This window comes from Triticum dicoccoides, chromosome 7B (genome assembly GCF_002162155.2).
Source record: "Triticum dicoccoides isolate Atlit2015 ecotype Zavitan chromosome 7B, WEW_v2.0, whole genome shotgun sequence".
NCBI lineage: Eukaryota > Viridiplantae > Streptophyta > Magnoliopsida > Poales > Poaceae > Triticum > Triticum dicoccoides.
The window spans coordinates 713,384,606-713,399,452 of record NC_041393.1 but is presented as its reverse complement, the minus strand read 5'-3'; the positions used below and the strand labels follow the sequence as shown (position 1 = coordinate 713,399,452).

The 14,847-nt window shown below is 43.1% G+C and overlaps 2 protein-coding genes across 2 annotated transcripts in view; both read right to left on the bottom strand.

Moving 5' to 3' along the window:
- Window positions 1–69: 69 nt before the first annotated feature.
- LOC119339490 lies at window positions 70–3,733 on the bottom strand. The gene is made up of 2 exons (XM_037611529.1): window positions 2,518–3,733; window positions 70–300 (listed from the first exon to the last, which is right to left on the bottom strand). Exon 1 carries the CDS (start codon window positions 3,731–3,733, stop codon window positions 2,522–2,524), a length of 1,212 nt encoding a protein of 403 aa, XP_037467426.1. The 3' UTR covers window positions 70–300; window positions 2,518–2,521.
- Window positions 3,734–7,536: 3,803 nt separating this feature from the next.
- The window catches only part of LOC119338122, a 9,115-nt gene continuing 1,804 nt past the window's right edge, over window positions 7,537–14,847 (bottom strand). The window contains exons 2-3 of the mRNA XM_037610420.1: window positions 8,021–8,123; window positions 7,537–7,758 (exon numbers count right to left, since the gene is read on the bottom strand). Coding sequence (XP_037466317.1) covers window positions 8,118–8,123 — 6 coding nt within the window. The 3' untranslated portion in view covers window positions 7,537–7,758; window positions 8,021–8,117. The remainder of the gene's footprint in view (window positions 7,759–8,020; window positions 8,124–14,847) is intronic.

The following is a 14,847-nucleotide window of genomic DNA, read 5'->3' as shown; positions in this document are numbered from 1 at the left end:
GATGCAACACTGCCTTGCCGGAGTCCAAGGCTTCAAGTGGACAGTGCCAGAGTATTTGCTTTTCTAACTTTGGTTTACCTTCATCAATTTCGTTTAAAAAATGTTTAAAAGAAGGATGTGACCTGTAGCATGAAAACAAGAACACCATAGACTTCTCATCGCTGCCAAGTGAAATTCTGTAGATCATCACGCCACACGCTACCTTGTCAGAAAGTTGATCCCATCTGTGACAACTCCACGCACTCGAAACAGCGACCACTTTGTACTCTGAAAGCTGATCTCATGGCGACTCCACTGAATCTGGACAAACAAAAAGACACAAGTTTAGACACCAGAGAAGAAACTTGGGTACAACTTGTACACATATTTGAGATCTCGCAAGCCATAAGACGAACAGATTATAGGCGCTCGTGGTATCTCATTGGTAATACTGCCACACAGGTTGGAATACATATCCAGGCAGAGACAGAGGCACGTAAACAATAGGAAACTGACTCATGAAAAACTTAGTCACCGAAAATTGGTACGTTCATGTTCCAGGAGTCCATATACTACCTAGGCACCTGGCAGTATAACAAACAAACTTGAACTGAAAAAAAAAAACAGAGAAAGAAACTAGGTGTATTGGTAGCCACAACCAACACACTCATGACTCATAATTGGGTGCCGTCTACCATCCTAGTACAAAACTGAGTCACAAAGAAGAAATAACTAGAAAGCAGGGTGTACACATAATAATTGCTAATACACGATCCTCGTACTTTTTTTCTCTTACTTTTGTTTCATGGCTACTGTTCGCTTGCAAAATGGAAGACGTTGCGTTCATCTACATCAAGTCTATCTACTGTGTGCTTGAGGCATTCACCAGTAATAAGAAAAGAAACTGCATCAATCGGAGGATCTGTAGGTCAGTCCAGTTCAGATCCCCTGTTGATGGATGGATGGACCTCCTAGCTTAGTGCAGCCCTCATCCCAGTGGAGAAGAGCAATAACAAACTACCGAGTCCAACTACATGCTACACTAGTGTTTTTCTCTTTGTCTGACGTCACTTACCAGGGTCCATTGCCATGTCTAGCACAGTTAAGAAAACTAAATATGAATTGCAGACATAGATCAGTTAGCTCTACCCCAAGCTGTCTGTTGATGGAAACTGGTCATTTCGCTGTCACAATCTTAGGCCAGGAACAGCCATATGAAATGTCACAGTAACTGAAGCAAGAAGTAACATGAAAACAAGATCAACATTTACATGACTATTGCCAGGTGAAATTCATTGTTATGCGCCATCTTGTCTGAAAGGTAGGTGTTCACGTATGTCACAACCCCACACTCTCGCTTTGAACTCAGAAAGCTGATCTACGACGACTCCACCAAATCTGGACAAACAAGACAAAAACCTCAGACAACACACATGATTTTCCACCCAATTTGTTCATACTAATTCAAGAGTTTTACAAGCTTAAAAGGATAAAAGTTTTAAGGTACTTAGGTAAGTAGTATCACAGGAAGGTGCAGAATAGCACAATATTGATCTCAACTAAATTTGAAATATGTGAATTCAGGCAGACACTCACTTCAGTGTACTTAGCATCATTACAAGTTGGGATACACAGCCGGACAGAGGCACATGAACATAAAGGACTTCAGTCCAGAAAAACTCATACGGAATTGGTATTGCAGGAGTTCATTTACTGCCTAGGCACACTCTATCAGTATAAGAACCTACTAAGGAAAAGAAAGAAACTGGCGGTGTTGGTAGCAAGGAGAAACAATACAATCACCTGAAACTCAAAGTTTCAGTCAGTCATCTCAACCAATATGATTTGCCTTGAGATTCACAGCACAACCATGATACTGAGGATCTAAGAGTGGTGGAGACATTGACTGCAATAAAGAACAATTTCAGTTGCCCGTGCTGATAAGCACTCACTTCGATCTCATAAGGTTGGTTCAGATAAAACAACATTGTGGGATGACATTTCAGTTGTCTGTGAGCACAAGTTATGCAGGTTTATCTCGAAATAGCATCACATGCTAAAACTATACATCTGAAGATGACTAAAAGAGAACTTTTCTGCCTCCTTACATCGATCAAAATAAAAAGTGTACAAAATGAACTGTCTTTAACTTGAATGAATTTTCTCGAGGTGAAACAATTCAAGGTAAATATAAAGTTGTGTTCCTTCTATGTTTATCTTGACCATCAAAACTACTTCTCGCAAATAATTATCATGATATAATGTTTTTTGTGATTCCATGAGGACTCATGCATAAGCTACCCATCGTGCACAAGATTATTTCTCTTACTAACTCCATTTCTTAAAATGGCAATCAAAACAAACAAGAAAAGAAACACAGTAATGTTCCCGAGCTCTCTTAGTTTTCTCATGAGCATAAGAAATTCACTACTAAATCAAACAAGAAATACCAATTGCCATAATGAACATGAAGCAATAGACCAGTCATGTGATAATTTTAAAGGGAAGGAGATAAGTTGGAAGCAATAGAAACCTTACAAGTTCATAGTCTCCTTGAAGATAGCAATGATGGTGGAAAGTTGATATATGGGTATGTCTCATGCAAACGATAATTCTGTTTCTCATAAACCATCTGAATCTGCAACGTCTTGACATCCATTGAGAAATATCCAGTAAGTCGATCCTTTAGAGACGATGAGGCGTCTATCCTTGTGAAGAGCAAGTAACTCTGGGTTGCATCTCTGATAAAATATCTGTACCCAGAATCTAGTGGGGTTGTCTTCTCTACCTCCCACTGGCTGGGACTCTCACCTTTGTTCCGTGCAATGGTATAGCTGAGATTGGATGAAGTTTTACCATGGAAACCAAAGATCCCAAGCCTGCCTTCCCCTGCCTCCACAACGGCTATTCCTCCTTCCTTGTTCCATTCCCCGGGCGGGAGGTCAGCAATGGAGAACTCCATCTTCCTGGTGTCAAGCAAGAGCAACTTCTGGACCCCGAATTCCACCCAGTCCCAGTAGAAGCAGCCGTAAGCATAATGGCGCCTGAGAATAAAAGGGTGGACCCATGACATCTCGGCCATGTCGCCCTCGGTAAGGGCCAAATCACTCCAACCCTTGGACGCAGCGGCTTCCCATTGCCCAGTGCTTGAGGAGAAGACGAAGGCAGCCAGACTAGTTTTGCAATTTGCCATCAAGATCACTCTGAATGTTGTCACTCCCGCCACCACCTCCTCCTCGCCGAGGGGAACGAGGAAAGCCTTGCACCGGGCCTCGCTTCCCATGGGGAACGGGTGCTCAAGCGAAGCGGCTAGGTCGTGAGGTGGCGGAGGGAGCAGGACGTACCGACGGTGCAAGGGGTCGCACACCGCGAGATCTTTGAAAACAGGGGGCCGCTCATCTTTTTCGATGTCGCCTTCAAGGAGGACGCGGCCGTCGCGGATGTCCTGCACGGTCCAGCGGTAGTGGGAGGGGATGAAGGAGAAGTAGAAGTCGGCCGCGAGGTTGAGCGCGTGGGCGGCGGGCGCGGAGGGGTGAGGCGGCAGAGTGGGATAGAACATGCCGCCGGCCCAGAGGAATCCGAGGATTGGTGGTGCATGGAGGCGGCGGAATCTTCGGAGGAAGGAGCCGTCGGTGGCGAGTCGGTGGAAGGAGACGCAGGCGGCGGAGGTGCGGACGAGGTCTTCCGAGTCAGGTAGCCGGAGAAAGATCTCGGCCAAGAGGTGGTCCGGGATGTCCGACAGAGGCGACGCCATCTCCTGACCGGCCGGCAGAAGAGGTGGCCGCCGGGAACCCCCGACGGGATGGGAAGAGGAGGTGCGGGTGCCGGCGGCGGCGGCTTGTATGCGGCGATGCGGGATTGGGATTGGGATTTGGGGAGTGTTTTCTTTACTTTGTGCTGCCGAAATGGGCTTGGTCAGCAAGACTGTGTAGGTATAACGGGCCGTTCTTCTGCCTAAAAAAGTTCAAAACGCTACAGCAAAAAAAAAATGCTACACTGTTTATCTCTACTCTCTATCTCTACCTAATATTAAAGGGAGGATTGTTTTTCTACCTTTTTTCGTCTTTGGTTGCGGACTAGCAGCCCGACCACATGAACCAGCTGATCTAGCTATACGTTGTTGGTAGAAAAAGTAAAGTTTCCTTTTACATTAGCTATACGTAAAAATTTTGTCCGGTGCTTTATCCTAGGCCGGCTGTTCGTCCATCCGTCGCATGTCCGTGTGTCTACTCATATCAGAGAAGAAAAGTTATTATAATGTAAAAGTAGACTAATGACATTGATTTCATCGACAACCCAATCAACTGAGGTGGCAGCGGGCAACATTGCACACGCCATGCAGCTGCGTGAGGAAGAAGATATATACAGCCGGTTCAGGGATGAGCTCTGCTGGGCTAGCTGCTGCGTAAGGCTAGGCTAAAGCCGAATAACATATATAAGCCCAGGTTTCTTTCCTTTTCCTTTATATCCTTTTCCGTTTTCTTTTCAAATCAGACAAGTTTTGGATTGTTTGAAGATTCAGTTATTACAGAAGAATTGTAAATTTGTATGAGGCTTACAAGGATTATTAAAGATCTAAATAAAATATTGACATAATATACTTAGTTTATATCTTCCTGTTGAAGGTTTAAACTATAAAATATTTACATAATATACATATATTTATATTATTTGATTTTAGAAAATTTACTGAAATTTTACAGTACCGCATGTTACCATTTTATAAGTGTATTCTAAAATATAAGATATTTCATAAAGTGAAAGCGTCTCATATTAGTAGATCTTTGGTCTGCAATTTAATTGCATTTATTGTTAAATAAAACATATTTAAATGATAGTGCATCCAAAATTATTCGAAATTACATTTGACGTTTTAGAAGCTTTGAAGGGCATTTACTTCCGAAGTCTTCTTTAAACACGTTTTCTGAGGTTTTAAATTCTCCTCATTTTACTTGTGCCCACGTTTGATTTGAATTGCCATGTCGTTTTGTTTTGGGGTAAATAACTATGTCTACGAATTGCAAAATTCTGGAGCAAACCGAAACATGTGGATTTTGGGGATAGAGGCGAATGCCATCGATTTATCCATAAAGTGGGAGTTACTAGAAGGAAGGAAGAAAAGACGGACGTGGCTTCTACTATCGAAACGAGGAGGCATCGGTGGCAGCGCCAAGGCCACACGGAGGCGAGCGCGGAGGAGTCATGCGGGAAGCCAACAGAAGAGGTAGAAGAGCTAGCTATCAAGGGGAATACATCAGTTCGATCGACTGGCACACCTAGAGGTTGCTCCTGGGAGGTTCAGCCGACAGCTTGGGCTATGTATGGCCTCCACATTATTTTCCACGCACAACCACACTCCTCTTTCATGGCACCTTGCCAAGCGGCGGTCCTCACATCCACGACCCTCACCAACGTGTAGGGGTTTTGAGCAATGTTAATTATGCTAGGGACGTATTAATTTTTTCTCCTGTTGCAACGCACGGACATGTTTGCTAGTAAATTGAAAACGATCCAAACTAGAGTAGAATTTAGGATTTCTACTTACTGGCCTCTAATCTTCAACGTGTCTGCACTTGTTATCTCTTTCTTCACATTACCATGCATCTATTAAACACAAGACGTCGTGCAACACGTACACGTAGAAACCATGAGAAACATCGAGGAGAGGACACATATATAGAAAGATTTATAGAAAAACCTAAGCTTCTCCTCGCGCGCGGCAAGGTCCTCTTCCTGGGTCTTCAGTGCGGCCTTGTGCTGGGTCCGGGCGGCTTCGGCCTCGTCGGCCAACTTCTTCGCCGTCTCCTGGGCCTTCTCGACGTCGGCCAGCTTCAGGATGAGCTCCACCTCACGGTTGGCCAGCTCGCCCTGGGCGGCCTTCAGCTCGTCCTCGGCTTGGCGGAACCAGTCTTGCATCTCGGCGACGCGCCTTCCAAAGTCCGCCTCCGCCTTCTCCATGAACACAAGTTGTTTTTATTTAGAGCGGTTACCCATGATCTTATTTGTGACCGCAATAGTTATTTTTTTTAGAGGAGGATTACCCCCGGCCTCTGTATGTGATCGATGCATGCAGTCATTTTATTAATTATTCACAAAAGACCTTATAAAGAAATACATCAGTAAGTCTTAAGCCATCGTCTAGGCGATAACTGTCGCTACTCCTATCCAGCTGATGAAGGGCTGCTATTAGTCTGCGCCTAATACCACAGACCTCGCAGCCAAGCCTAACATCTAAGACCTGAGGCCCCAACCGAGCCACTTGCCAGGTATGGGGCACACACCGTTCCGACGCGCTCTCAGAGGCCGCCGCCGCCAACTGCCATCACTCAATCTTCAGAGCTGTACGGACGCATCATCCTTGCCCGGTCTAGCTGCCATCGACGCCACCATGGCGCCCAACGGCACCACCTCCCTGAGCGAACTGATGTCTACTACGCAATCTTTTTCTTGTAGACTCGTGTTGGGCCTCCAAGCGCAGAGTTTTCTAGGACAATAGCAAATTTCCCTTAAGTGGATGACCTAAGGTTTATCAATCCGTGGAGGTGTAGGATGAAGATGGTCTCTCTCAAACAACCCTGCAACCACATAACAAAGAGTCTCTTGTGTCCCCAACACACACAATACAATGGTAAATTGTATAGGTGCACTAGTTCGGCGAAGACATGGTGATACAAGTATAATATGGATAGTAGATATAGATTTTTGTAATCCGAAAATATCAAAACAGCAAGGTAACTAGTAACAAAAGTGAGCAAAAACAGTATTGTAAAGATTGAAAACAAGGCCTAGGGTTCATACTTTCACAAGTGCAAATTCTCTCAACAATGATAACATAACTAAATCATGTGACAATCCTCAGCGTGCGACAAAGAGTCACTCCAAAGTTCCTATCACGGAGAACATAAGATGAAATTGAATATAGGGTACGAAACCACCTCAAAGTTATTCTTTCCAATCAATCATTTGAGTTATTCCTATAAGTGTCGCAAACAACCCTAAAGTTCGTAGTAAAATAACACCATATGATACACATCAATCAATCCTAATGTCAGCTAACACTACAAGAAATCTGTTAATACATGACGGTGCTCGTCCGTCATGCATCAGTCAAAAACTGTCATGGGTGCCCATCGATGACGGATTTGAAATCAGTCATGTATATTGCGTCATAATTTGACATCAGGCCTTCCATGACACTCCTTGGCCATCATGGATCTGCCCAAGGCCCGCCCAGCCCAAACTAGGCCCAACCATTCATGACGAAACAAACTATCACAGGACCAACGCCATGTATGATTTTTGATCGACCAACTGGATTGACGTGGCTGCCTACGTGGACATTACTTTTCGTCACAAAAATTGTCATGGATTTAGGCACAATTTAATTTAGTCCAGCACATATCTACCACACCAATTTTGAATCGGTACATTTCTTTTTGCATAATGCATTACACAAATCATAATACCAACTCTGGCCAGGACAAAGTATTTCCGAAGTGTGATCATATATTACACGGATATTCAATATGCAGCCACCCATTGGTATCTACACCATAGCAGTTTATAAAATCCTCCATGAAATCCAAATTTACTGAATATATTGACAAAATATATCACACAACAAGGTTAGGAACCAGTGCAATCCAATTTACAACAACAGAACATATAATACTATTGAGGTTGTTATTCAAGTTCTTGTCGGCGGCCCTCCTGATGGTAAGTATCATCTCATGGCGGATTGTGATGGCCAGCACAAAGGAGTCCACTGCCCAATAATACCTAGCATATTTACAACAGCATTAGACATTAGATAGTAGAAATAAGAGAATTATAACAAACTTCAAAAATAAATTACTTGGTGTCCAAAATTCTTAAATTTTTACAGTGCCTACAAATGAGAATAACGAGGCATCTACTTTAAAACAAAAATAAACAGGAGGTTGCTTAAAACTAGATCAACTAAATAGGTGCAGTTCAATAGCAGTTGAGCTGGGGAATGGAAATACTGGAGAAATCATAGGAGTGGCAGTAGAGAACCAACCCCTGGTTGATCACCGAGCAGCTCCTCCGCAGTTACCGCGGTCGCCCCCTCGAGCTCTATTGTGCGCCATGCAGTAGCACGGCTGCTACGGCACCACCTAGACCTGCATCCCAAAAACGGATATCATAATCAGGGAGATTAGAGTGTTTAAGTGATCGAATAAAAGATGGAAAAAACATCAGGGAAAAGATTTAGGATTAGCCAGTAGACATCAATCCTCATTTGTCGGCAGAACTATTGCGGAGGGCGACCTAGCATGGAGCAGAGGAGTTGAAGAAGAATGTGTGTCAATGTTGGCAAGTGCTAGCTCGGTGTGTGCCTCTAGGTTGAGAGAGAGTGAACTAACGTGGAATTGGTTCTAGTACTAGTAAGCACACAACTAATAGTAGGAGTACAACTCCAAACTGACTCTCTAATACATGTGCTCAGTAAACAAATGAACACGTTTAAACCTCTGTATTATTATTGTAGGACTGCCACACTGTGCCGATGTAATTTTCCTCTTAGATTCAGATTAAACTTAATTGTGGTTGTATATATTCACCAAGTTGCAGTTGACAACAAGGACAGAAGTGTATGGACAAAACTCTAAACAGAACACGTCGCCATAACCGAAGGAAATATGCCCTAGAGGCAATAATAAAGTTGTTATTTATATTACCTTATATCATTATAAATGTTTATTATTCATGCTAGAATTGTATTAACCAGAAACTTAGTACATTTCTGAATACATAGACAAAATAGAGTGTCCCTAGTATGCCTCTACTTGACTAGCTCGTTAATCAAAGATAGTTAAGTTTCCTGACCATAGACATGTGTTGTCATTTGATGAACATGATCATATCATTAGAGAATGATGTGATGGACAAGACCCATCTATTAGCTTAGCATAATGATCGTTAAGTTTTATTGTTATTGCTTTCCTCATGACTTATACATATTCCCCCGACTATGAGATTATGCAACTCCCGAATACCGGAGGAACACCTTGTGTGCTATCAAACGTCACAACATAACTGGGTGATTATAAAAATGCTCTACAGGTGTCTCCAAAGGTGTTTGTTGGGTTGGCATAGATTGAGATTACGATTTGTCACTCCGAGTATGGGAGAGGTATCTCTGGGCCCTCTCGGTAATGCACATCACTATAAGCCTTGCAAGCAATGTGACTAATGAGTTAGTTGCAGGATGATGCATTACGAAACAAGTAAAGAGACTTACCAGTAACGAGATTGAACTAGGTATGATGATACCGACGATCAAATCTCGGGCAAGTAACATACCGATGACAAAGGGAATAACGTATGTTGTTATTGCGGTTTGACCGATAAAAGATCTTCGTAAAATATGTAGGAATCAATATGAGCATCCACGTTCCGTTGTTGGTTATTGACCAGAGATATGTCTCGGTCATGTCTACATAGTTCTCGAACCCGCAGGGTCCGCACGCTTAACGTTCGATGACGATTTATATTATGAGTTATGTATTTTGGTGACCGAAGTTTGTTTGGAGTCCCGGATGAGATCACAGACATGACGAGGAGTCTCGAAATGGTCGAGAGGTAAAGATTCGTATATTGAAAGGTAGTATTCGGACATTGGAATGGTTTCGAGTGGTTCAGGTATTTTACCGGAGTACCGAGCGGTTACCGGAACCCGCCGGCACCCCCCTTTCCCTCTTCCTAGTGAGGTTCTTAGAGCACAGATGAGTGTCATCATCTTATCATTCGTCTGAAAATTATTGTTGGCTACGCAACACTCTGTATATATATATATACTCCATGTATATAGATATACACGGTCATTAGATGGCATAGCATGGAAAAATACTTGCGGGATGCGGGATTCGAACCAACGCGCCTAGGTAGACAGGCGAAAGAAACAGTGCAGTGCAGTAACCACTGCACCAGGACCGCTTACACGTCCATGATCCAAAAACAAACCTATTTAATACTTCTTCTAGTACAACATTAACATAAATTCTGTATCATAAAAATCATGTCGGAAAAGGAAAACGTAAAAAAGAAAAAGGAAATAATAGATTTGTAATAAAATTTCAATTTTAAAAAACGTTCATCAAATTCAAAAAAGTTCATCAAATTTTTAAAAAACACGAATTAGAAGAAAAAGTTAATCAATTCTGAAAAAAGTTCATCGAATTTGAAAAAATACTTCATCAATTCTGAATATAGTTCACAAATTTCAAAAAAGTTCATAGAATCTGAAAAAAGTTCATCAAATTTTAGAAATAGTTCATTGAATTTGAGAAAAGTTCATAGAATCTGAAAAAAGTTCATCGAATTTGGAGAACGTTCATCGAAATGGAAAAAAGTTCATCATATTCAAAAAAAAGTTCATCGAATTGAAAAAGAGAATAATTTCATATGTTTGAAGGAAACGTTCGCGAATTACAAAAAGAAAAAAGGGGCAGAGAAAAAAGAAAAAAAAAGAAATGAAAGGAAAAAATATGTAAAAGAAGAAAAGAGAAGAAACATTTATGTAAACACAACAAGGTGTGGTGGCCCTGTAGTTAGTGCCCCTCAGAGGAAACTTGACGTTGTAGGATTGAATCCCAGCGCATACACTTTTTTGCACAGTAGGCGCCGGTTTGCATAAACAGCTGTAACCGGCGTCTGCAGCGCAAAATAGGGAATACCCACCACGACAGCCCCGTCAGCATCTTCAGAGGATTTTGGGCCCACCAATTAAGAAAGGCTAGCGAGCGTTTTTGGCCCGAACGTTTTTGGATCCTCGTCGAGTGGCGGCGGCAAAGGCAAATCACCGGTCAAGCCCAAACAGCAAGGTGGAGGCGAACCTGCTGCAGGGCGCGGCAAGGGTGGTTCAGGCGGAAATAAGAAGGGCAAATGCCACTATTGTAACATGCCGGGCCACTGGAAGAATGATAGTCGCACTAGAATCAAGGATGAAGGAGAGCAGGCTAAACAGGGAAAGCACATCTTTTCCAAGACGGTGATGAGCACCAGGAGGGCCTCATGATGCCCATGGCCACCACGTTTGTCATCGCCAGCATCGTGGTGCCCCAGCAAGTTCATCTGAACAAGGAGAAGCATCCAGAGATCTCACTGCCGGGGCTGTGGTACTTTGATACGGGAGCTACAAGCCACATGACGGGCGAGAGGGGCATGTTCAGTACTCTTGGTGAATCGGTGCAAGGGACTGTAAAGTTCGGAGATGGATCACACGTTGCAATCCGTGGAAGAGGTTCACTGATCTTTAGAGGACAGATCGGGAACCACCGCACACTGTTAGAGGTTTACTTTATCCCAAGTCCTCACAGCAATATAATTTCAGTTGGCCAGCTAGATGAAGGGGGGTGCAGAGTTGAGATTCATGAGGGACTGATGATAATTCATGACACCGGTGGGCACATGATGGCTCATGCCCGGCATTCGATCTGCCGATTGTACACATCTGTGCTCACCATTGACACACCGACGTACTTCCCGATGAAGAACGACGATGAAACCTGGCGTTGGCACGCTAGGATGGGTCATCTACACTTCAGGGCACTGCATGCCATGTCCTCAAAAAGCATGGTACGCGAGATGCCGCTAATCGATCACGTTGACGAGCACTGCAACGGATGCGCCCTCGGCAAGCAGCACCGTGCTCCATTCCCACAGGCAGCAGCGTACTGAGCTGAGCAAGGCTTGGAGCTGCTTCACACGGATTTGTGTGGCCTGATCAGTCCACCCACTCTTGGAGGTAACAAGTATTTTTGCACTCTCACTGGGAGGTTCATCACATGAACGTGAAATCGACATTCTTAAATGGCAAGCTCAGTGAGGAGGTTTATGTGGATCAGCCAGCTAGTCATTTGGTCACCGGAGAAGATGGTCGCGTGTTGAAGTTGAAAAAGGCATTGTACATACGGTCTACGGCAGGCTCCTAAGGCGTGGTATGGGAAGCTCGATGAGTCACTGACTACCCTTGGTTTTGTGCGCAGCCCCTTGGAGCACGTGGTGTACAGGCGGGGTGATGCTAGATCTTACCTCCTGGTTGGTGTCTACGTGGATGACCTCATAATCACTAGGACAGATGTCTCTGCCATCAAAGACTTCAAGCAGCAGATGTAGCAGATGTTCACAATGAGCAACCTCAGACTCCTAAGTTACTACTTAGGGGTCGAGGTATGCCAGTCTGATGGTCAGATCACACTACACCAGTGGAGCTATGCATCGAAGGTCCTAGAAGCGGCGGGAATGAGCGACTGCAACAGCTGTGCGACGCCCATGGAGTGTCGTCTGAAGCTGAAGAAGGAGGACGGTGGCGAACCCGTCGATGCCACCATGTACCGCAGTGTGATAGGCAGCTTGCGGTATCTTGTGAATACCCGCCCCGACATTGCTCACACTGTCGACATTTCAAGTGATTCATGGAGAAGCCTAGCTCGCACCATTGGACGATAGTAAAGCAAATTCTAAGATACATCAGAGGAACTTTGGATTATGGGTGTTGTTACAAATATGGTCATAAGGAAGGAGTTTTTCTTGGGTATAGCGACAGTGATTACGCAGGCGACACCGGAGATCGCAAGAGCACTTCCGAGCAAGTTTTCTTCATCGGTGAAAATCCAGTCAATTGGTGCTTGCAGAAACAAAAGATCATGGCAGTGTCCTCTTGCGAAGCCGGGTATGTTGCAGCAGCAGCATCGACATGCCAAGGGTTGTGGTTGTCACGGCTGGTCGGCGATATGTTCGGCAAGCCAGTAGAGAAATTCAGACTCTTGTTGGATAACCAGGACGCCATTGCTCTCAGCAAGAACCCTGTTCATCATCATCGGAGCAAGCACATTTACATCAAGTTTCACTTCATCCGTGATTGGGTGGACACTAGACAGGTGGAAATCAGTCACGTCCGCACACAAGAGCAGCTAGCTGACACGGTGAATAAGCCGCTGGGCAGGGTGAGCTTCGTTGAGATGAGACAGAAGCTTCGGATTATCAAAATTGGTGCTAGGTGCTGAGCTTAAGTGGGTGAAGTGCAGGACCTGGCTAAGCTCAGCACTAGGTTTCAGACCTTGGTTTTTTTCTGTTGAATAATGCATGCATAGTGATGTGACTTTGCCATGCACGTACTCCCCCGTCCCATAATGTAGGATGTTTTTTAACACTATAATAATGTTAAGAAACGTCTTACATTATGGGACGGAGGGAGTAGCTAGGATCAGGAAGTGCACGCCACACGTTTCTAGTTTTTTTCTTCTGCTTTGATTTGTTCTCCCGGTGGTTTTGCGCATGACTCGTGGCTGTAGAATGGCGCGGCATTGTGCGGATCGTGATCCAGCCAACCGGGAGTTAGTTAGTAGGTTGTTAGCCCTTTGTAATGATGGATATATAAAGGAGGAAATAACAGAAAAGTCGCAGAGTCCAGCGACACAAAAACTCTCGAGAGATAGTTCTGTGTTCTTTGCTCACAAGGTATCACGGATAGTGGGGACGAGTATTTTTTTCACAACTTCATTTGTTCATCGGAGGAGTCGTCCTCAGAGGACGAAGAGCTTGTGGTTGTTGCATTGGTCGTCAGTGACCACATCTAGGTACACTAGTAGAAAAACCCCTATTAGTCCCGGTTGGTGAGGGCCTTTAGTCCCGGTTCTTGAACCGGACCGGGACTAAAGGCCGTCCACGTGGCCGCTGCCTGAAGGTCCACATTTAGTCCCGGTTGGTAACACCAACCGATACTAAAAGAAATTTTATGATTTTTTTTGAAAATTTTATTTTATTTTATTTTTTTTATTTTCAAATTTCTGAATTATTTTAACCTCTAATCTCTAATCACCCACATCACTACTCAATTTAACCTCTAATCTCTAATCACCCCTCATCATTCTAAATCATCTAACTTCCCGGACGATCACCCATCTCACTACTCCAGCCTGAGCACGCTTAACTTTCGGGTTCTATTCTCCCTCATTTCCAGGTCTGCACTTGTTGTTTTCCTGACAATAGTAAGATGTCAATCCTATTAACCCTCAGGAATTTAGCTTGAGCATGAAGTCACACATTTCACTGTTTGAGTTTGAAATTATTGTTCTAAAAAACAATAATTATTTAGTAACACTAATATTTCTTGAATAAGTAGTTTGACCACAGTTTGACCATAGTTTGACCAGATTTGACCAAAATTCAAAAACACTAAAATAATTATTTAGTAACACTAATATTTCTTGAATAAGTAGTTTGACCACAATTTGACCACAGTTTGACCAGATTTGACCAAAAGTCAAAAACACTGAAATAATTATTTAGTAACACTAATAGTTCTTGAATAAGTAGTTTGACCACAATTTGACCACAGTTTGACCATTGTTTGACCATAGTTTGACCAGATTTGACCAAAATTCAAAAGAACTGAAATGATTATTTAGTAACACTAATATTCTTGAATAATTATTTAGTAACACTAATACTTCTTGAATAAGTACTTTGACCATAGTTTGACCAGATTTAAAAAAAAATTAAAAAAATAAAAAAAACTGAAATTTGAGCATAATTTTTTTTCCTTTTAGAATTTGAGGATTCTAAAAATTTGCAAACAGCCCATAGGCTGTCAAAATCGGATGCGGATTTTCGTGCTGAACATTTTGATATATTATACGTTTTTTTTTACATAATATGCAAAAGTTATAGCCGTTTTACATTTTCCCTACACTTTTTGCAAAACATGTCCAAATTTAAGTTTTTAAATTTTCCTAACTAGTAGATGTAGTAACATAACTACATCTCGAAGGATTTTAATTTTTGAAGTTTTTATCATTTTCTTTTGCTTTTTACAAAACTGAAAAGGCGATCCATGTGTGT